A 24,390-nucleotide genomic window follows, 5' to 3' on the forward strand; every position below is an offset into this window, starting at 1 on the left:
GCCAATACGCCTAGACATGGAGCACATGATGGGTAATACAGACAGGTAAGATCCAACAAGTGAGTGGGTGCTGGCAGATGGAGCATTAAATAATGTCCAGATACACAACATGCAATGAATACTTTTACATGCAGCTTCCAGCACACCTATAGTTCAGGGCACAAACTTGCTGGTGTACGTTACACTATGTACAGCAGAGCCTGACACGTGAATGAACATCCTCAGTCCGGTCCAACTCCTGCAAGTTTACTCCTGTAACTGTCCTGGTACCAGGGATTTCACCCAAAAATACCAGGCTGGAACATATGAGTACCACTCAAAGACGATGCTGACGTTGGGTCAGACCCCAAGCAAGGCGAGTGCAGGCCCACAGGGGAGGAGGGACAGTTGTGATCAGAATGGTGTCAGGCAACCAGAGCAGGACTGAGCGCACCGTCAGACTGGAAACAGGCGTAAGAGCTTAATTTTCATTAAAACCCCAATCTTTACAAACTGCACCTCATTCATTCATTAAAAATTCAAAAATATTCTGTGTTTAACAGTCGGTTCTATTCTATTCTATTACCAAATTCCAAAATTCAGTCAGTGTTTTCTACTTTGCGCTTCAGTCTTGACAGAACCTGAACTGAAATGGGGCAGAGCAGAATGCCTGCAATTCGTATCTCCGTATGATTCTAGGCCGGTCACCTCATATCAATTTTTCCCAAAATTTTTAATAGAAATGAAAAGGGGGAAGGCACTGATATAGCAGATCATGGCAGCTATTTCTGCACTAATTACTGCAATAACTTTAATACTAGGACATCTTTCACATTGTACCGGGCTGTTTGAACAATATTCATTGTTTGCTAATTGGCAACAACAATAATAATAATAAAAAACCTTTTCTAAAAGGAGCTTGCTCTCTCTGAACACCTTTTTCTCATGAAATAAGATAAAATCAAGCATTACAAAACTTTCAAAATGGACAATTAGTTCAAAGTAACTCCCCTTCAGTTACAGTGTCTTTGTAGCACCTCGCTGCTCAAGTTTCAATGCCCTCGTTGCTTGTATCCTTAAATACAATAAAATATAGCATTATAAAATCAAATACAACAGGTCTGGAAGTTTAATGCCAGCTAAACTATAGGACTCTATATATAATGCAAATAACAAAATGTATACACAGGGTGTTGGCTCTGGGATCTTTCGGCCTTCAATCTGAGGTTTGACTTCACTGCTCATCAAATTAAACTTATGATGGAAGTCAACATCAGTCATTTATGCCCCTAAATGATACTGTTTTCTTTATTTTTACAAAAACCAAGCCAGAGTACGCTGCATCAGTCACAGGGGGGTGTGTTATTTGAACGAGTAAGAGGGAGAAGCTGAGCAAATCAATGCGCCCGGCGCCAAAATGAAATAGCACAGTTTAGCACATTGCTGCCTTTGACTGGTTCAGTTGCGCCGCTTGTGATCTGCGGCACAGTAGAGTTCAAATCTACACCAAAGATCAAATCATACCAGTACACTTGCACCCTTAACGCAACCCCTACTTCCAGTATTGGCTGAAGGATTCAAATGATGCCTGCCTGATTTTTCCCGTAGTGACCTTGCGGTGGTACTATATTAAGCACATTATGCTCCGACATTTCCAAATGGACACTTCCCCAATTCCCAATACCCGTCTGCCTGAATGGGAAAGGACCGTTACACCTAAGAGGTGGAGAAACCTCATGAAAGCCATTGTACCCGCTGACATATTATTTCAAACTAACTTTTATAGTTTACATGAACAGTCAAGTAATAAACTATTGGCTCGTACCTCAATTAAGTAACCAAGTAGGAGGCCTAGGAACTTAAATTTCCCAAAGAGAAGTCTCAAATCCATGCGCTTGGTCCCAGTTAAAAACTGATGCAGCTTTAATCTACCATTTTTGTGTTTTCCAGTCTTGTCATTCTCCTTAGTTAATGTTAGACTGTATCGTGCAAAACGAATGTATATTTCTAACTAGTCCCAAAGTTCCAAGCCTCAATGGTTTCAGTTATTACACAAGACAATACACTCACTGATGAAAGCTGAAAGAGGACCATTGCCTTTAAAGTAACCAAAGTACAAAATAGGCTGTGTGAATGTTTACCATGTCACTATTACCATTAAATATCATCACGATGCCAGAATATTGACTTGAATAAAAAGGCCAAATAACTACTACACAATCCATATTTTATCAAAAATCCCAACATGGCCTACTGCAAAACCTAAATTGTATGAGGTGCAATTTTTGCAAAAGGCAAAAAGCACGATGAAGCATTGAGTTGCTGCAGAGACAGACTAGCAGGCAAACAGTATTCTACAGACTTCAGAAAACATCTTTTTTTCTGAAAAATCCTACTTTTATCATTTCAATATGCTTTTGATTCAAATTCCCTCGAATATTGTGAAACATATCGCAATTGCTGTATCAGTCAACATAATCACAATTAGATTTTTTTTTTTCCTCCAAATCATTCAGCCCTTTTCCTACTGCACACAGACTGACTCAGAACAGCAAAAACAAACACAGGCCTTGCACTGTAACAGCTCCACCTTACAGATTCATGTGACTCTCCAACCATCACCTGACTATCTCTCTCCTTTCTATGGAAGCCACTTTCAGGCAGAGCAACCAGTGAAGACTTGACCTTAAGTCATATTTATGTTGAAGGAACGGAAAATAATCAGGAAAAGCGTACAGACTGCTCGTCTACGTGCTATACCATCTTAAAATATCTCAGCACTTCACCCATATAACAAGACAAGCCAATATCTCGAGGCACTGATAAACTGTGCCTTTGACCGAACCCTTAGAGATAAACGGAGCAAACCTTTGGGATGGGAGGGAGAACTTTGTATGGGCTGCACCTCTGAGTCTGTACCATGTTCATGTCCTCATATTTACATGTGAATCTAGAGGTGAGTCAGAGAGGAAGCAGAGGGAGAGCACTCTAATCAGTGAGTCACTTTGCATATCCAAACTTCCTTTTACAGGCATGAGGGGGGCCCTCCACTGTGTGCAACCAGCACCTATGGTGGCCCAAGGTACCATAGCAGCCTTCCAACTTTTTAAGATGCATCAATATATTTTGAAAGAGGTCATAGGATGGGCATAAATCACTAATAATGATAAATAATGTTACATAACTTGTACCTTTCATAAAATCTCTCTCTCTCTCTCTCTCTCTCTCTCTCTCTCTCTACTCTCTACTCTCTGGTCTCAGCCCAACCCCGCCCCCACTTTTCCTCTGCACACAAACTTGCTCACAAGTTCCTGCAAAATGGAGAGAACTGCAGTGCACGCTGCTGAAGAAGAAACAATGGATCAGTTATTTGGAGATGGGCTGCATGTAAAATATCAGATCAGGCACAGAACCATGTTATCTATAGAGAATTCATAAACAGGTTGCATGCAGAAGTCAAAGCACTTGGAATCTCTTCCTCTATTTACAACGGCACCATAAACTGCCATAAGAGGAGGATGTTAAACTCTGTGCGACTGCTGCAACCCTGACTGCTTATCACTCATTACATCAGTGGGTGGACACTTTGGTCAAAAGCAACTTAGAAAAGTAGATTTGCCATCGGGACTGGCTGAACTGTGCATCACATTTGTTATATGCAGCACTAGTTTGAGTTTTTTTTTCTTAAGGTTAAGAAGGGTTAGATCAATGGATCAATGTGCCAACTGAAGAGGAGGAGGGGTACCACAGATGAGAGGAGGAAACTGAGGCAACAGCAGGGAGGAAGTCTGATTAATTTGGAAAGTTTCTCGCTGATTTTAACTTCCCAAATGATAATGGAAACACTGTTCAAGCAAAAGCAACACCTCTTTCAAGCCATAGTAAGAGGGACTAGATATAGACTGATTATCGTCCAAATAATACACTACTTGTCTCCTGTTGTTCATCCTAAAGTCACAGCCAAAGGTCCTATGAATTAGTTTAGAATCATTCAATAACCACACTCTCACAGTCTAGCACCAAATTATTATCCTCCAAACTAAGGTGCAGTAATCAAAACCAACAGAAAAGCGCTGGTTAAAATTCTATGCTTTAAATTGCCTAATTTGGATAAAGACTGCTAATTCCATTTAACTATGCTGTGATTACTTTCCTTTTTGCATGCATGTATGGAATTGTTCCCACAGAATAATTCAAACAATCCGATGCCACAAGGCAAGCTCGAATCATCCTACTTGTGCGGTGATTGTATGAGCTGTAGAATTAAACTTACAATATCTTAAAATATCAAGATATATATATATCCTGTATCACAATATACCAATAAAAAATATCACAATGTTATTTTCCGGCCGTATCACCCAGCCTTACTTGGAAAGATGGATCTTTATTTAGGATTTATTTGGGGGGGGGGGGTATTTACCCTCGAGAATAACTATTGTATGGCAACAAATCATGACCAACCTAGTCCTGCCAAAGGGACACACAATTTTTTTCATTTTCACTTGAAACGTAGGTTGTTTTGATCCCCAAGAAATAAAACAAGAAATCCTCATGTTAACTAAAACATTATTGCAGCCATGTTTACAACAAATATGTCAATGCAATTCCACTGAATAAAGCAAGTTGGCATCTTAAAGTAGGCCAGAGCAGGCTTTGTATTGCCGTAGTGAAATGTCAAACACAATGACATGAACAGACATATGTATAATTTTCCAAAGGACAAATACTACTGCAGCTTGTCTTGCCACACCCAGAGTAAACATATTTCTGCTGTATTCATATATGACATGACACCAGCACACACTGCAGAGTGTTAACCTCAAACTTGACATATAGAGGACGGGCGGAGAAGAGATGTGACAGTCGTTTACAGGCTGTGAAAACAAACCAGATCACTGCTCTTGGTCCACACGTATAACTGATGACATAATGTATGTTGTTATGAACGATCTTTTGTAAATATGCAAGTATTTACAGCTACAGAGGAAAAAAAACACACACAAAATGCCTTCTTTTAAAATCTGAACTCACTATTGTGCGCAGTCGATGAGCTGGTACTCATTGGACCTCTCAAAGCATGCCTTCACTCCTTCATCGTCCCACAGCTTCTTTGCGTGATCAAAGAACTCCTGTGAAGGAAAAAAACAAATGAGAAACATTACAGAAAATAATATATATAAATATCGTATCATTTTTTTCTTCCAAATTTACATTGCAGACTTTCACACCAACACCAAAGTCATGACCATGTATTTACTGGCAGTTTCTTTCAGTTCGCAGGACCCTTCAAAATACACGCAAGTACTGTCAAATCAACGATTCTGTTTCTAACAATTTCCTCATCAAGTTCTCTAAATACTTCTGAGTAATTAGGAATAAACTGAATAATATAAAATCAAACAAAATGAATATCCACAGAAAACTGGATGCTAAATTAACAATTGCAGTCACATATAATACTTATATTTCTGCTGCTTGGGAAGGAAAGCTGATGAATTGTGCTTACAAGCAGCAGGAGCAGATAAATAGGAACAGAATCATGGTAATGGATTCTGTCCACCTCGGATTCTTCTGACTTCCACCCCTCCCTCTCTCTCTCCTCTTATCCCCCTGCCCTCCCTCCACCTCTCTCTCTCTCTCTCTCTCTCCCTCTCTCTCTCCTCTTATCCCCCAACTCCATGTCTCTCTCCTTCTCCCTCTCAACCCCAACCAGTCGAGGCAGATGGCCGCCCACTCTGTGCCTGGTTCTGCCTGAGGTTTCTTCCCATGAAAAGGGAGTTGTTGTTTTTTTCTCGCAAACATCAGCGAGTGCTTGCTCAAGTGGGAATGTTGGGTCTCTTTCATTTGAATTTAAGGGTAAGGTTCTAGACCTGCTCTTTGTGTGAAGCGCTTTGACATGACCTCTGTTGGGATTTGGCGCTATATAAATAAAGATTGACTGATTGTACAGCACCAGCCCCAAAGTTCCCTCCACCAAAAGTCAAAGGGGTTTTGAAACCTTTTACACAAATTCTGTTCTGAAGGATTTTCACAAGTGAACACCACTTTTATGATTTTTAAAGCCTGAAAGTAATCATCGACATTACAAAGTAACGTTATGCTATGCACCAACTCCACCGCAGACACATAGCTCCAACGTCACCATAACTAGCCTCTTGTGTTTTTTAAAACAATGACACCTAACGTCCGCAACAAACTGTCAAACCTGCAAACTAAGTGAGCACAACGCCAAGGGCTTGCTAGTATGGCAGTCAGACTACAGGAGGTGCCGAGGTCACGACATCCCTCACAAATTCTACCACCATTTTTCTCCAATCCATGGGTTCCCCACACACTAGTGCTTCACCCATCTCTGCCTCTCCTGCCAACCTAACCCCTTTGGATGGGGCACAAAACCTGCACACCTAATGATACAACAAACTAAAGAGGAAAAAAAAAAAAAAAAAAGAGCGTGGCACCTTGGTATGGCAATCAGAGCTAAGGCTCAACCACAGCGATGTTTCCCAGTCACAAATATATTTATTTTTATGGTTTTTTTTTCCAAGAGCCACTATACATTATGTGATACGTACACTGATAGAGAGCGATTTTTGTTGAACAGGCTCACAATGAGTGTGTGCAGCATCTTGTCACACTGAGGTTTCTCTGTTTGGTACAATCAAGCCTGTATCTGGACCTAGACTAAAACCTGTGTTCATAGACCCAATCTGGCAACATCCCCGACAGCCAGAAACCCTGCATAAAAGTGCCTGTGGATGTACTGTATATAAAGAGTGGTTTGTCACAAAATAGTTCCTTCAGTTTCTATCTTTGAGTGACAATAAAAATAGATGGACAGGGTGATTTTTCACCCTGGGGTGTTTATGCCAACCTAAATTTGTAAGTAGTCCTTTATATAATACCCATCATATAAATCATATAATCACAAATTATTTCCTGAAAATAGAAATTAATACTTGCCTGGCAGCAAATGAATTACGAATGGTTCCTTCAAAAGGCCCACCACTTTTCATCCTCTTGTAAAAAGTGAAGTACAAATGCTCTCAAAATATGGTGAAAATAAAATACACAAAAGAGACAGCTACTTAATAATGTAATTAAAAGGGCATGTTCTAATTCATGACCATAAATCTCTCTCCCAGAAATAAAAGGTGATTTCTCTTCCTCATTTTCTTCAACACTATTTTTTCTAGCAATTTCTGAATGCAGACTCATGACTTCCTGGCCACGAGCTCTTGTCTTTAAACTCCGAGCTAAAGCAGTAAAGGTGGTAGATGTGGATGCTTTTACTTTATCATGATCCAATTCAGATACCAGCACAGACAAGGCCTAATTACACTTCCAAAAATACACAAATATTGACTGTGCAAAATCCATCCAGAGACACGATGCTGTAAATGACTATACATAGACTCAGTGCTTGAGCTGACTTCCTGTTCCTGGACAATGGGGGGCATTATGAGGAGAATTCATCTTATCAATGACTTTGAGATATTTCCCAGGACTCTCTGTACACCTTAAACAAAGATGATTGGGCTAATATCCCTCGTCGCCTCCTGTGCACATGTCTTTCAGATGGACTCCTCCTCTTGCCTGAAACCACCACATGACTCTGCACTGAGCACTGGCTCTGCATTCTGACTGTGGAGAGGGTGAAAGTAGCCCCGAACCAGAGAGAACGGAGAAGGAGCCTGATAAATGATCACATGCTCTGGGAGATCTCCTCTCGGCAGATCCGGTGATTAGGTTCAACATGGAAGAAATCCACTAATCCAGTCCGCAGAAGTCTCACACATACACTTTTTTTGTGTTACAGATGAATACAGAGTCATAATCAGAAAAAAACAACAACACTGGGAATCTAACATGTTAGCCATGTCTAACACATTAATTTCATATACCAAAGCATGAGCAATTCACACGTTCACACCAACACAGTTGAGTTTCCTGTCGCAACGTTACCTGCTACACCACACATGAGGTCATATTTGCCTTCTTTCCTGTATTTGCTTCAACGTGTGTTGCAGCCTAAAAGCCACTTCAACAAATATCAATAAGATTTAACAGTGCCGATTACATTCTTCTGCTATTAGTTCTGCAGGCTCTTGCCAAATTGTATAACAGAAGACGACGACAGGCTCAAAAGCCCAAGGAACGGCCCTGCTGAGCTTACAGACACTGGGACTTGATGGAGGGAAAGAGAGGGGTAAAGGGTGGAAGGGGCAGGGGGGTGGAAGGAGGGTGGCTAAGGCAGTTTATGATCCTCAGGGCTCTTTTCCACAGAGGCGTGTGACACCAGGCCTTTGAATAAATGCAGTGTGTGCTGCAGTGCCCTACAGAGGAACTGATAACACAGAAAGAGACCAGGAGGGAATTTGCTTTAACACAAGCTTTTTTAACTCTTTCCTGTCCTCTTCCCCGTCAACTTTCCATCCCCAAGCATGAGGTGCTAGCTTTGCAAGAACCGACTCCCAATAAAGCCTTGGCGACTTGCTTAGTTTCAATCAAGTTGGGTGTGCGTGATGTAATATTTCACTTGAATCATATAGGTCAGGCTGACACAAAGCACAAAATGGCCTAAATCTGACTTGACTTCGCAAAACAAACTTGAGGAGCAAATGGGTTCCGACCAGCATCTTCCCTCGCAAGGGGACATTGGAATTCCTTTGGGTAAAGTTTAAAAAAAGACTTTGGCCTTCGAGCAAAATGTTCAACGAAAGCCAATAACCTCAAATCCTTCCAGATAGAAGACCAGCTAGTATATGATCGCTACGTTTATATGAAGGGAATAGGATATCTGTGTTAGATAACTTAAACCCAGTAGACAGAGGCCTGATTTTCATGGGTTACTTCAGTTAAAGGGTACAGACAAATTTAGCAGTAAAAAAAAAAAAAAGAGAGAGCAAAAGAGAGAAGGAGCGACTGTTTGAGGCTCCACATCTTTCATAACATCCTCGAAAAAACAGCAGACCTCAGTGCCACCCTTTGCCCCACATCATGGATCCTCAAGTAATCAATTAGTGGAAAAAAAAACAAAGTTCTCAGAGTTCTGAAGCTGTTCATAGGAAAGTCTCAGGGAACCTTCGCAACGAGCAATAGGGTTAGGCATACCCATCAAGGAGGTGCAGAGAAGCAACAAAATTAGCATGTAATACTTAATCATTTTCCCAGTCAGCTGTCATTGGTCAATATTAGAGAGGTTACACCCACTGACAGACACTGTGCAGTGTTTTACCAAAATCATCTGTGCAGTAAGTCAGCACCTAAACACGAAGTAGAACAGTGGGTGAGGCTGGACTGAGGTAATGCACCCAGAAAGTGAAGCTCACCTGCCACAAATGACTGCCACTGTATCCAAAAACAAAAACAAAAACAAATGCCTGTGGACTCAATACATTTGTTAGAAGAACAGCGACAGGTCTCTCAAATGCAGCTCAATATTTACAGTGACCTGCTCATTTTAGCATCAAACAGAGAGGATTACATGAAGGCTTTAACATGTCTGATGGAGAGAAAGCTACACCGTGAAAAAACAGGCGCCAGGGCTCATTTGAATTTGCTCCACTTCAGTTGATGGACACTGTCGGGTGGCTAGCATAGCCACCGCACTGGCATTTGTTTGTTTCCATTTGCATAGATGACCGTTTGTATTCTTTTTCCACTGGCCTACTGTAACCCCTTCAGAAGCAAGGGGAAAGGTTGGGTTTTTTTTAACATAAAAATAGCTGCTTTGATGATAAAGCCTAAAGGCCATTTAAACTAAGCATTTTCATTTACATGTACGACAAAAGGAAATGTTGTTTTACAACGTTTCCAGCTATAAAGGTGCATGCTAGTCTGATTCTCAGAACTTCAAAGCGGCATTAACACATATATTTTATGGAGAGAACTGTTAGACATGGTTCCACTGAATTTCCAGGCCTACTTTATTTGTAGAAGTTCTCTTGCAACTGAGCCACAGCCAGAGAAGCAAAGATCAAATATTGGTGACGACTGGCTCTTGAAGGATCCGCCATGCAATGTTTAATATTACAACCACAACCAACAGTTGCTCCAATGGACAATGACGCAATGCAGCCGTAGCTCTGTTGTCTGTCACCTTCTTATTTGAATAACCAGGCACAGGAACACCACAACATTGTTCTCTGTTGGGCTCCATTTTCATGAATGGAAAAATCATATGATGATTCAAAATGATACCGCATTCAATATGTGATGCCCGGTAAACACAGTGTAGTTATATTACCCGACTGAAACCATCTAGAACTTTAAAGATTAGCCATTTAGTTAACTAACAAACATTAACAGCTGTGAGAAGTGTTAAAATTCTGATGCAAATCTTCGACAGGGCATTTTTACGATCCACATATGTTTGGCTTATGTACGAAACAAGATATTGTCACCGCTGCTTTTTCCATTTTTCTGACAACAATCACACATGAAAAAAATCAACAGATTAACCAACAGTAACTGCAGCTAGTCCCAGATGTTTTTCAATCTGACAACCGACAACAAAGAAGACAAGTTGAAAATAAGAGCTTAAGCCTCATCTCTGCGACCGTCACCGTACAGTGAGGGGTTGTCTATGTGAATGATTCTCAGTCACTCCGTAAAGCACTGAAAGAATTTGCAGAAAAATAATTATTTCCTTGATAGTCAATTTAGCATTTAAGGGCTTTACCAAGCAAAAATGGCAAACATTTACTGGTCCCAGGTTATCAGAAGCCCTAATGCTTTGGTTTTATACCGTTGTAAATGGAGTAAATTTGGGTTTTAGGAATTGCTACTGTGGGGGAAAATATTCATACTGGTATGTTGTATTTACCCTGAAAAGAAGACAACGCTTTGAACATGTTTTGTCATCAACAGTTGCAGCACTAGTCAAATTTAGACTCTTACCATCTATAAAGTAATGGATCTTGTTCATGCCATCCAAAGCAATACTTTATTAAAAAATGAAATGTATTGAATTAGGAACATGACGTCATCACCTGAAATAAGCCTTTAGGTCTCAAACCAGCACCAACAGGTGAAAGCCACAGGTTGAGGATTGGCGGCGTTCCTGCGCTGGTGTATTGGATAACATGCCTGGTGGCACTAAGTGACAATGTAGTAGTGACACCGACAGCACAAGTGAAGCCTGAGACTGATGACAAGTACAGACACTGCAAACAGAGCCATGTTGTTCCCTTTGGCCGGGCCTGAGAACTCAACGCCAGCTCTCGCCGTGGTCTGACCCTCACGCGACACAACACGAGAGCAGCGCAGACCACCGCTCACCTTTTAAGAGCACATCGATTGGCTGTGTGATGGGGATTGGGTACTCTTACATCTGAATGAGAAAATCTATGTTCAAATCTGGAAAAAAACAAACAAACAAACAAACAAAAAACTCCATCGCTACAGACTTACAGGTCAGTGTCTCTGCCCAGCAACATGAGGCTACCACTTCAGCCTCTCTTGAAATAACACAACTTGTTAATTTGCTGATTAAATATGGGTCAAGTGATGGAGAGTTCACAGTCAGAGTTACCAGTTTTTCCCCGCACCCCAAGCCATCTGAGAAGGCAAGTTTGGGAAGTATTTTTGTTTTGCTCCGAAATACTTTTGGGTTTTAGGAAACTGGTACCAAAATGTCAACTGCGCCTTGTGATAAAGTTGTATGGAAACTGTGCAAGTATTCACAGTGTTTAAATAAAGTACAGCAATTAGAGTCATTTGATCTCACTCCGAGAAACAGCGAGTAGTCAGTTGTCTTTACAAACACGATGCTTAGAAGGAGAGACAGAAAGGTTTGTCCTTAAATGTAGTTTTTAATCTTATACTGATCCCTTACTTCCTTCAATAGCCTGTCAACATTTTCCATAGATTGACGGAAGAAAAAAAAACAAAACTCTAAAACATCCTCGGCTCACTTGTCTTGCAGGGCTGCACAGTCGACAACAGACAAGGAATACTGTCCAAATTATGTAAAACCTTATCTACGTTTCCAACACATGACGTCCCGCCATCAAGAGGCTGATCCGGCACTAAAAAGAATCCCATGTGCCTCAACATGCATTCAGATCCACACACGGCTAATCCAGCTACGGTCATGAAAGAAAATCAGGCCTGTATCTGCGGCACAGGTCAGTTACCATTCTTAAAAGGAACATGCTACCTTTTCGGGGAATATCACTAATTTTCTATCCTCCTCAGTGCCAGACAGGATGATTCGTCTCTGCTCTGTGTGCATATGGGAGCTGAGACCCACAGAGACCAGCAGAAAGCTAGTTAGCTTAGCACAATGACTGGTAGTGAACGGAATGATTAGCATACCTCTCTCAAAAAGTGATCAAACTTTTCTCCACAATGGTCTTTGCCTGCATTAGCGGAACTTGAGGTGTTCGCTATGAAATAAATCAAAACTGTGAGATAATGTCATTCCAGAATCAGGCACAAAGCTTAAACGACATTCCTGACTGGGGCTGAGTGATTTGGCGCAGCGCCTCAAAACTTCGGCACACAAACCAACACTTGAAAACTACAAAGAGCAACGGCTGCTACTTATTATGGTTGACTTTGAAGTAGAGGATGAGAATAATGGACAAACCGAGATCTTGAACCGTGTCTATTTGAGCTGGGACACACAGAGGAGGAGGAACCACATGCTTCGGAAGCTGATGGGTCAAGACGGTGGTGTGCTAACCTGCCCATTCACTACCATTCATTGTCCTAAGCTAACAACCGCTCTCTGTGGGTCTATGATCCCAAATGCAAGCCCAGAGGAGGGAAGGGCATCAATCTTCATCTGTAGCTCTGGGGAAGATGGCTAATAAGGGTATTTCCCAAAAAAGCTGGCGAGTTCCTTTAAGAGGCAGATGCCGTTAGGTTTAGTTTGACATCTTAACCGCATCATATGACGGAAGAAAATAATGAAATGTTAAGTCCATGGTAGAGAAATCTTCACCTGACTGTCCTGAGCTATGTCAGCAAGACCACACACACACACGGCAACCGTATAATCACAAATGCACTCCGAGGCTAAAAGCAGCGTACCATGCTAGCTCGCCTCAAACAGCTTCGCATATTCATAATGTGCACCCACACACACACACATAGAGAAACATTATGAACATCTTACCTGTGAATAGTCAAAGTCAGAGAGAGGTGCTATGCTTTTGATGTATTCGATTCTGAATTGGTCCTCTGGGTTGGCTAGCGGGACTGGGGGTATTAAAGTGCTCATCGCAGACACTATAGTCTGCGGAACAGAAGTCGTGGGAGAGAGAAAAACAAGCATAAATCAGACTTTAACACCTGGGAAAAAATCTCACTTGTCAGGCCACATCCTCGTCATCAAAAATGCAACTGCGTTGAGACACGCAACAAAGAGCCCACTAGGGTAGTGGCACAGGTGAAACTCACCACTATGGCATCCTTCACGTTTTTCCGAATATCTTGGATTTTCTGTTTCTTTTCTCTGCATGGGGAGAGAACAGAGGCAGCGGTTACGAAAACGTGAACGAAAGCAGACCACAAAAGATTTATCTTCAAGGTGGCTACAAGTGAAACAGGGGTTACGGGCAGGTTAGGCTGTGTTCTAATACAGTTTTAAATACAATACGGGCCGCCGGGGCTTGTACCAGCAGAGGACACGTATCAGAGAATTGCAAAAGTGAAGACATGACGTGCTAGGACGGAGATTTGTTTTCCAAACACACACACACACACACACACACACACAAAAATGCAACATCATGCAGCATATGATGGGAAGAAAAAAAAAATCAAGCCTCTATGGGATAAATATTATAGAAATACAGTTACAGGACTTTGACAGGCCTGTTTAAAATAGCCCACTGGTGAGATCAATGCCATGCAAGGCCTTGCAGCAAAACAAATCATCAATAGGCCTGAGTCAATCACAACCTTTCACCCTCTCACATGAAAAAGGAAGCAAGGATTTTGACATCTGTATGACACCAGGACCCTCATATACGTATGATACATGTATTTTTTTTATTTTTTATTTTATTAAAAAAAAAAAAAAGAATAAGGTGAGGAGGAGGGGGAGATGTTAGCTGCTTTTGCACTGGGCCCAACAGGCGCTGCAGTGCCTGGGGAGAGACTCCATTCACAGGCTGCTGTTGTAGCTTCGACAGCCTCGTTCACACGCAGACGGACACACACGGACACACACACACACACACACACACGTTAAAACCAGCATTAACGCCGTTCTTTTTTCTTTTCCTCCCCCGGCCGTTAACGTTAACTATTCACGAGGCCAACGACACTCACTCTGCGTTGAAGCCGTTGACGTGTAGAATCCTCATCTGCTTCACAATGGTGCTTTTTCCGGACTCTCCCGCACCTTCGGAAATAGAAGCAGAAGAAGAAAAGAAGGAGAGAGACAGAGAGAAAGAGAGAGAGAAAATTACATGAAATGTCAGCGTAATGGCTACAACAACAAAAAAAGAAGAAGAAGAAGAAGAAGAAGAAGAAGCAGCAGCAGCAGCATCCTGGTTAGCCTAAGAACAACAACAACCCAGTAACAAAATGGTGTTTGTTGGAGGGTTTTTTTTGTTGTTTGTTTGTTTTTGTTTTGGTTGTTGTTGTTTTGAAAAATGAAGCCAGCTAATTGTAGGCTCCGGAGCTTCCATCAATATCCACCCCCATGACATATTATTGCAAGCGCTGTCAAACGGGGCTACGTGTTCGGTAAACGGAGGGGGGGGGGGATTAGCTTACATTTCAGAGAGCCATCACATATGAAAAAAAAATCAGGCTTACCCAGTAATAGGAGCCGGTGTGTGGCTTTATACGCTTGTCTTTCCTTCTGTAATTGTTTTTCTATCTTTTTATTAGCCTCTCGCTGTGCCTTTTCGTCGATACGTTGATCTTCAGTCTTGCTGTTGCCCAAACAACCCATCTTCCGTCGCCCTAACCCTTTCCTTGTGAAATCGTTTAGAAAAATATATATTTAAAAAAAAAATAAAAACACTCGGGGATGTTATTGTGCTTTAAAAAATATATATACATATATGTATATATAGATATAGATATATAGATATATATCTATACGTAAAACACAAGAATGGGTCGTCTGTAAAAAAAAAAAAAAAAAAAAAAGAAAAACGAAAAGAAAGAGGGAGGCTTCTTCTCCGTCGGAGGGAGGAATATGTTCCCCCGTTACAATTCCGCTTTAGCCGCAGCCGACCGTCATCCAAGCCGTTTGTTCCTTCACGAGCCAGCGAAGAACAGCGAGACGGCGAAACACGGATGTATCAAAAAATAATATACATATATATATATATAGATGTGTGTGTATATATATATATGTATATATATATAAATAAATAAATAAGGAGAGAGAGAGAGAGAGACAGAGAGGGAGAGAGACAGAGAGAGAGAGAGGGAGAGAGAGAGAGAGCGCCTTTTCGATTTCTGGGAATCCAGTCAACTGTTCCTATCGCGTCTCCAGCCCCTCTCTTCTCTCTGTATTTTTTTTTTCTATCTGAATTTCTATCAGGATTTCTGTCTCTTTAACTCAGCACTGCCTCTCTCTGTGGCACCAGGAAGTAGCCGCGGCGGAGCGTGGAGGGGTGGGAAACGAACCCCCGCGTTAAACTGTAACGTTAACAACCCCCGCGCCGCTGATACAACATTTTATAACTTATGACGGGGGGGGGGGGGGAACATAACCCCCCACCCCTCGACTTTTTTTTTTTTTTTTTTTTTTTTTACTGGACTGATATCAAAGTATTGGACACAAAGCAGACGGCGGCGGTGGAGAGAGAGAGAGAGAGAGAGAGAGAGAGAGAGAGAGAGCGCTGCTCTACAGAGGGGCTGGGTCTCTGCTGGCCTCCAGTCAGAGAGGTGGCCCTGACCCGAACTGGCAACCCCCCCCTCCAGTTTTAGTTTGTAAAATGTGATTCACCATATCATATATACACACACGTACATATACATATATATATATACATATATACATACATATATATATACACATACACACATATATATGTGTATATATATATATGTATATATGTATATTCATACATACACAATTAAGGTGGTCCTGAGTACTGGGAGTATTCTTTATTCAACTTAAAAGACCAGTGACACTATAAATGTACTCATTTACAAGTATCACTCCCTAGTTTGTAGTAACAGTACTGTGTGTGCGCTGTACCTCCAGAATATCAGCAGAAGTGAGCCCAGCATCTTCATTTAAATTAATGCCTTTCTGAGAACTACAAACCCAGACTGGGTCCCTGCTGGTCCCTGTTCAGCGAGGTGGTTCTGACCCAAACTGGCAAACACCACCACCACCACCAACACACACACACACACACACACACACACACACACACAATTTCCAGTTTTAGTATGTTTTAGCATATTTCCAGATACTGCATGTGGCTTTCTCACCGAGTCAAATGTGTACAAGTACAAGTACTACACTAGAGATTCTACCCAGGGTTCATTTTTTCGCACATACCACATATTTTACTCTTTTTCATGACCTCAACCAATGATGCATGTACTGCACACATGATGTATCCAAATATAAATCCACGTCAAACTCTACTTAACTAAAACTAACGACATGCTGTTTGGTTTCATACAAAAACAGCAAATAAATGAAGTTAAACCACTATTTTTTTTCTTCTTAAGTGAACAACTGTCTTCTACTCCACTTGTATTTGTCCGGCAGATTTCCAGGACTTTTCCAAACTTTTCTACATTTTATTTACCTTTGCCAAAACCTCTCCAGGCCTGGGATTTGCTGTTTTCGAAATTCCAGACATTTTTCCTGGTTTTTCATGTCGGCAGCCACGCGATATAAGATAAAGTTAAGTAGATGTGCACGAAGCACTGATCATGTGCGCTTGAATTAATGTAGTGAAAGTATTTAGTTCTCGTCAGCAGATTTAACTCGAGTCTGAGTCATAAAGTTGGACTCTTCAAATCTATTTAAGTACAATAAATACAATTTGCTTGTAACATGGGGCTTGCAAATGCACTTTGATTTTCTGATTATGACTGACATTGAAGTTACAGGAAAAAAAAAGAAGTGGTACCGTATTCCCTGGAGCAGAACAATATATCCACATTTTACTGAAGTCCCAATGCGGCCTTATGTAATATCCAAATCGCAGGAGGTGAAATATTTGACAAAGACAACATGTGGGTCAAAATATCAATTCTCAATGAAGTACTGAAGCACTGCAGAGATATTCCAGCCTGCAAATCGTAGTCTACAGACTTGAGATGACACCTTTGTTTGGTACACATTCTGGCAACAAAAAAAAAAAAAATCACAGCGTTTTCACTTCAGTATCTTTTTCTGTGAAAGTGTCAACGATGACCCGATAATTCCAAGTCACGCTGTTGAAAATGCAACATCAGTCAAAATGGTTGCAGTTTGAAACTTTTCCAGCATCATTCAATCCCTGTCTTTACGAGTCATTTATATATATACATATTTTTTTTTTTTTTTTTTGCGAATATCTTAACATAACAATTAATTTTGTGAAACGTACGATCAATTTCAGCCAAAGAAGTTTGTAGGAAGTAAAGTAGAGTTCCACCATTTTGCACGAAATGGAATAAAAGTTTAAAAAAAAGAAAGAAAAGAAAGTAAAGTACGGCCCTGACTGAATCATTAAGGAATGTTTCGATACCCAATGTTCATTTTAGGGGTTTATATTACTGTACTAAACCATTATTGGTTTATTGTTTATTGCATCAGCAGCGTTTTAATGCTCTTGAGCTGCTACAACTTTATGTGTAGCGTCGCTGTCTCTGCCAGGCCTTCATACGGTGCAGAGTTACATTTTCTGTTTGGAATTGTTTCATCTTTAAAGTACGGGGTCAGACAAGTGCAAGGGGGTAAACATTTCTCTGACCTGCGATGCAATAAAATTACAAAAAAAAGTTGTAAAAAACAAAATCGTGTACATGCAAGTGCTTTCACAGTGCATAGTACTCGAGGAAAAGTACTTTCCTCTTCCACGCCTGGGATGAACTCAGTGTTAGTATAGTGTGGTTCATGGACTTGAAGCCAGTTTAAACTGCAGACTTAGCAAACCTTATATGTCCTTTTAGACATCCTAATGTGTCACTGTTGCACATTAAAGCAGTGCTGAGTAAGTACTTTTGCTCACGCAAATACCTGTAGTTTTTCTTACGCGTCATTACACTTGAATTTGCTTTCAATTTCAGAGTGACATATTTGTTTTAAAAAAAAGTCCTCCACACTGACTGGACAAGTATTTTCTTAACAAGACTCTACAGAGAGTATTATCCTACGTGGGGGTCTGGACTTCCTCAGTTGGATGAATTTGGGAGGGAAAACTATATTTTTACCTCCCTAGGCCTCCAAAAAGTGTCATGGGTGTAGACTGGACATGTTTCAGGTTGGTCAAAAACCAGTAAAGCTCCGTAGCAGCGCTCCAGACCTCAAATCGTGCAACCTGTAGTAAAAGGCGCTGCTGAAGTGCCCTCGAACAACATCCCAAACCCATAAACCACATTTTTCATCCACAGCACGCAAGAATAATCTTCCCCTAGCAAGATTAACAAATAAATGAGCCCTGTATAATTGTTTCAGCAAATCCATAAGCTAAAACTGAGGCGATACAATAGAAGATAAACATGTGGAACAATTTGAGCGGCTCATGACAGAGTCAGCACTGCAGCCTAACAGATGATGCAGGGAGTCTAAATGAGTTGGTGGGACACAAGCAGTAAAGAAGTATATAAAACAATGAAGAAATCGGGTTAAGACTAATTCAATTGTTTTAAAAGCGAGCACACAGTCAGTCTCATAATGAAGTTAGTCAGTGACCATGTTTACATGCTGTCACATATGTTCTTCACAAATACATGTTGGAGAAATTTCACTTGGTGCTGACTCCGTACTTTTATTTTTTTTAACAACTCTTTTTTTTTTTTTTTTTTTAACCTGCCAATACGACAAAGTACTGTGAATTCACCTCAGAGTGCAGCAGGAATTTGCTTGTGTACATAAAAAGTGCTGTATGTTTATGACATGTGAAAAAGTTCTTTCTCCAGAGAGTCTCCAAACCAGAATAACTACTAGAATAATTAAACTGTCTGTGAATGTTTTGGTTTTTCCATCAAGAAAAAAAAAAAAAAAAAAAAAAACCTGTCTGTTTTGTATTGAATGGTCTGACCTTTTTGCGACGCTCGCTGTGGCTTCCACTCAACTCCACCAGAATGAGGTGTGGGTTTGTTCAGGTTAGATTTTGCAGCAAACAACACTGCAAAATCTCCAAAAACTCATCGTGCTATTTTAGGCTACAGGAGTAGAAACACTTCTTGATGAATGTCTCTGGAAGTACATTTGCATGTGTGACGGAGGGAGTATTCTCACTGGAGAGCTACTGGTGAAAGTTAGTAGGACAGGCCTCAGCATGGAGTGGCTCTGTACTGCATACAGGTCAGACGCGGGAATCGCAATAAAAGTGTACAGTATCCCTTTATCATGCATGTTACTCAACAGCATGAGACAAGCACCAGCGCTTGTGTAACACTGAACAAGAATTGTGCTGTTATTGTCTACATTATGTAAACATGATGCAAATACAAGTTCCATAGTGAAATGAGTGTGACAAAGTTGTGTATTGTGCAAATTAGTACTGGAACCTTTGCTTCATTCATACAAGTATGAAAATATGACCACCACAACCTCTTCAAACCCCCCCCCCCCCCCCCCACACACACACACACACACACTCCTAATGGGGAGGGAATCATGTCTCCCCACCTTTACGTGCAAGGTCATAAAAAGTGACTGGCCTACATCACTCTCTAGTGGCCAGATGTGGTACTGTACAAATGCTGTGACCACTGTCAGAAACTGAAAATGCAATATTTATGGTTACCATGCTGTGTCTTCCTCAAAACGAGACTAAAATGGAGATTGGCTGGGCTAAGATGTGACTTTCTAATGGCCAAAACTGCAAATATCCTCTCGATTCCTGCAGGTTCACACAGGACACGTTTAAGACTTTTAACAAACAACAATTTGAATAAAGTTCAAGGCCTATTTCATGGGCCCGGGTATTGGTAAGGACCCCAAGATACATAAGTCACCATTTCATCACCGTATACTGCAATAAAATATGGTACAAAAGTATTGCAGTACTCTCCACAGTTTGATATTTTCAAAATAGGGCTGATAATACAACTTCCTGTGTACCGCCTGGGTCGTCTAATAAAATATTTGGGGCGAAGCTGTGATGCTAGTTCTTACTCTGCAGCCTGGACATTTCATCTCCAGCGTAGATGGAACTTCCAAATGCCGGCAAGTTTCACATTTTCATTCAATACTTTTAAGACATACCAGAATAATACTTCAGACAAAAATGCTAACAAGATTATAAGATATTTATATTTTGAAAAGCACATGTAAACATTAGGAATTTGATAAATGCATGTATCAACTGTTTTTGGAAATTGTTTTTAAAAAGCGTTTAAGTCATATGTTTGTCCTCAGAATATATATATATATATATATATATATATATATATATATATATATTTTATTTTTTAAGACAAATATCTTGTAATGATGATGTTCAAATATCATCACACATACCTAATTAATACCATTCACCTGTACATAGTTTTATTTCAAATGTTTTATACGTACAGGCTGTTTTTCTTATTTTAGCTGTATGTCCATTATACATCAGTAAAGCTGTTTCTGGTTTGAATTAAATACACTGGAACACATGTGCTTTCTGGTCGATAATAATAATTAGAGCTAATCTCTGCCCTCTTCGAGTTACTTTTGATGTATAAATCTTCTAGACTTATTTAACAGCCCCGACTGTAATTGAAGCATGTACTGTAAAATGCTAAAATTAGCCTCCTTGATTAGTTTTCTGAGGCGGCGCCGAACTTTATAGCACACTCTGGGACAGAGACTCTTGATAAAACATGAATGACACTGTAAGCAAAACCTGACGGGCAATCACAGTCCAATGTCCCCCCCAGTACAGGTCACTTTGATTCAACTGGTACGAGCCTGAGGACAATTCACATTGCAGCACTGCAATCAGAATTGTAAATATGACAATCATTCATACTCCAGTACCTCTTGTTGGTCATTACAGTAACTGGGAACTGATGCAGTCGGTAGCAAAGTTCAGCGATGGTCAATGATAAAACCAATTTAGACAGAAGCAAAGTTCACCTGACTCTACTTGCATCTGACAGGGAGGGCCATATGTTCCACTGTGTGCTGGTGCAAAGGTTTTCCAAATTACACTTTCACATGCTTGATAGTGGCCCAAATATAAAAGTGTGTGTTGGGGGTGACTTAACATGTCCGTCCACAACTTCCTGCCTCAGTAGTTACAGCCTTCCTGGTTCATTTGGGTGATCATTTCAGCAACGTTGCTCGCAGAAGCCTGTTGTTCTGGCCCTCATGAGGTGATAAGGCTGCGATTTGAAATGGCTGGTTGAGGACATCGAGGAAAGCTGCAACAGATAATATCACAGCCATGCACAGAATCTGATCCAAGAGACCTAACAATAAAGAAACTTCCTTTCCAAGATATAATAGGAACTCGCCTTCCGCTTCCCATCCGTGTATTCCTGTATTCATCCCCCAAAGAAAGACTATTCGATCCAGACTGTAAACATGAGAACTTTAATATCAATTGTCTTGCCTCTTTATGAACCCCTAATCTTGCATGTTTTGTTTTGTGGGGTTTTTTTTTAGTATTGCAGGAATTCTCACCTCTGCCAAGGAGGTAATTTTTCTTTTTTGGTGACGTTTATCTGTGGACAGGATTATGCAACAACTACAGGAGACTGGGTCAAGAGAGAAAGCATTCAGTTTTGGGGGCAGATTAGTCGTAGCGCCTCCTGGTGGCGACAGGAAATGAGATGTTTTTTTACCCTTTGACTTACTCCTCCTAGTTGGTCGACCAGATCCATCTCAAATTCGGTGAGAAACCCCTTAAGAACTTGGTGATAAGTTACAGGGAACACTGAGAGTTTTAGTTCAAACGTATTACTGTGGTGAGACAGTTGATCTTGATACTTGTGCAGTAACTGGACTTTATGTGGTGAGATCTTTTCCAAACTTCCTAAATTAGACATCTACAGGCTGAATTTAACCCACAGTGCCACCTAGCGGTTACAGGAAGTAAGCCTGATGCCACAAACTTTTGATTTACATCAAAATTAAACTGTTTTCTTCACCTGATGCACTCATAATACATGATAAAGATGTTCTCTAGCACCACCTCGTGGATGTGGCAGGAAGTGACAGTTGCAGGACTGTGGCTTTAGTCTGCTCCTTCATGCAAAATCAGGTTATTATCATGTTTCACCTCCTTCTTGCCCAACAAAACACACACACACGCTAATGTGTGTGGGTGTTTGTGTGTGTGTGTGTGTGGGGGGGGGGGGTCCACTCATCACTGTTTGTAACTTTAATTAGGACCTGAGCACAAAAGTTCACCTTGGCGGAGGTGCACGCTCTCTGAGTGCCTTCTAGGCGTGTCTGAATTACATAAACTGTTCAATGGTGGTTTATAGCGCAAGAGACAGTTTTAATTTGCAAAGTAAAGAGAGGCTCTTCTGGGGCTGAACCATGCTGGATTTGAAAATGTGACATTAAAACTGAACAGAGTTGAGATATTTACTGTAAATAATCTTTTTTCTGAAGTCACATATCCTGTATTCTTCTGGATGTACTCGCTAAAATGTCAACATGTGGTTGATGCTGCAGTTGCTCCTCGTGACCAAACATTAAGAAAATATAATTATCTATAAATCTGTTGGATTCCAGTCCAAGCACAAGCTGAAAATAGCAGCCCGTTTGGTATAAACAAGAGTTCCTTATGGCAATCATTATTCAACTAAATACCTGTGGCGAATACAAACAGATAAAGTGACCCAGATTAGCTAGAATACGTTTCCTTGAAATGCTACACTATTTGAAAGGTGTCCACTTTCAGAGGAACTCAAACCACCTCCGTCCTCTGGCATGCAACAAGAGTCCTACTGGAGACCTGGAGGGTATAGAGTCCCGAAGGCCTCTCAGGAAAAAAACAGAAGCGGCTTGTGGCTCATGCTAAAGCTCCTGGGTGTACCGGGACAGATGGCGCTGAAAACAATTGTGATTCTACAGTGCTGAAGAGCGCCGCTGAAACCGTAATGACAGGCTGAAATCACAGTATAGCTCATGAACATGTGTGACACTTGCCTGTGTGACATTGTTAGGGTGAGCCAGTTCTCTCTCTGGGTAATTAGCGAGATGCGTTTTACGCAATAAAATTTAACTGTTTTCATTGTAAAGCCCAGCAATTAGTAAAGCAGATAGATGATGTGATTTTTTTAGCGTCAATCTGCTGACTCGGTAATGCTTCTTCTGTTTCTCTCTCTCTCTCTCGCTTTTTTTTTGTTTTGTTTTAAAACAGAGATGTGAGAACCGGCCTCTGATGATCTCTCTTACTGGTTCCACTTCCAGTCCTAGAGGGTTAATGGTGGGATTGTGGTGTACAAGGGATGGGTAAAAGTCTGGCCCGACACGTGGAGAAACACACTGAGCACTTTTACAATACATCATAAACACCGTGGGGCTGGAGAGGCAGGAGAATGTGTACCTGGAAGCATATCTATGGTTCAGGGACATAACGTGAGTCAGGTAGTTCTGTCCTTACCTGACTGAGATACCTCAGGATGGTGGCAATCAAGCGGCCATAACTGATGCTTTCAAAACCAATATCAGCGGTACTATGATCACATAGCAGCTGAGAAATACTGCAATTTTTGTTTTAAGCTGGAATAATTTAAGCTTGCTCAAATTATATTGAATAGCCCCTTAAACGAATGGCTTCGTGACACACACACACACACACACACACACACACACACACACACACACACACACACACACACACACACACGACTAAACTATATTCCCCATTACAGCATCCAGCGCTATCATAATATACCAGAATATACTAGACTGTACTCTACCATACTAGAATGAAATATAGGCTAAACTGTACCAGAGTGGTACTGCGGTATGAAGCACTACTGTATTATACATCAGAATACAATACTCTGCTGTGGATAATATTATAAATATGTCAGACAATTTTCACCGCTGACACAAAACTACCATGTACTACTCTATATTTCAGTATTTGTCAGAGTGGATATGCGCTAACAGCCAGATGCTAAGACGCGTCTACACGCAGAGACAGACGGAATCCTACCACGCTCCTCACTACTGACGAAGCACTGGTACTATTTACACCGATACATTCTATTCTGTGATATTAGAATCTACTGGGGGGAAATTTCCTACTTTCATAAGGCCTTGAGTTGTTCCTCTAACGCTATACCACTGTATACTAGAGCATGGTA

At 40.9% G+C, this 24,390-nt stretch overlaps 1 protein-coding gene across 2 annotated transcripts in view; it reads right to left on the minus strand.

The window, feature by feature from the left end:
• The window catches only part of LOC147261966 (guanine nucleotide-binding protein G(olf) subunit alpha), a 50,786-nt gene that overhangs the window by 24,373 nt on the left and 2,023 nt on the right, over positions 1-24,390 (minus strand). Inside the window, exons 1-5 of one of the 2 annotated variants that reach the window (XM_086204301.1) lie at positions 14,758-15,442; positions 14,266-14,338; positions 13,390-13,444; positions 13,106-13,225; positions 5,014-5,111 (exon numbers count right to left, since the gene is read on the minus strand). In XM_086204301.1, the coding sequence (XP_086060427.1) occupies positions 5,014-5,111; positions 13,106-13,225; positions 13,390-13,444; positions 14,266-14,338; positions 14,758-14,896 (485 nt within the window). In that variant the 5' untranslated portion in view covers positions 14,897-15,442. Of the gene's footprint in view, positions 1-5,013; positions 5,112-13,105; positions 13,226-13,389; positions 13,445-14,265; positions 14,339-14,757; positions 15,443-24,390 lie in introns of those variants that run through there. The other variant, XM_086204300.1, reaches the window with a different exon arrangement.

Source organism: Aulostomus chinensis, chromosome 5 (genome assembly GCF_037954235.1).
Source record: "Aulostomus chinensis isolate RoL2024-O1b breed Wild chromosome 5, RoL_Achi_v1.0, whole genome shotgun sequence".
NCBI classification, from domain to species: Eukaryota; Metazoa; Chordata; class Actinopteri; order Syngnathiformes; family Aulostomidae; genus Aulostomus; species Aulostomus chinensis.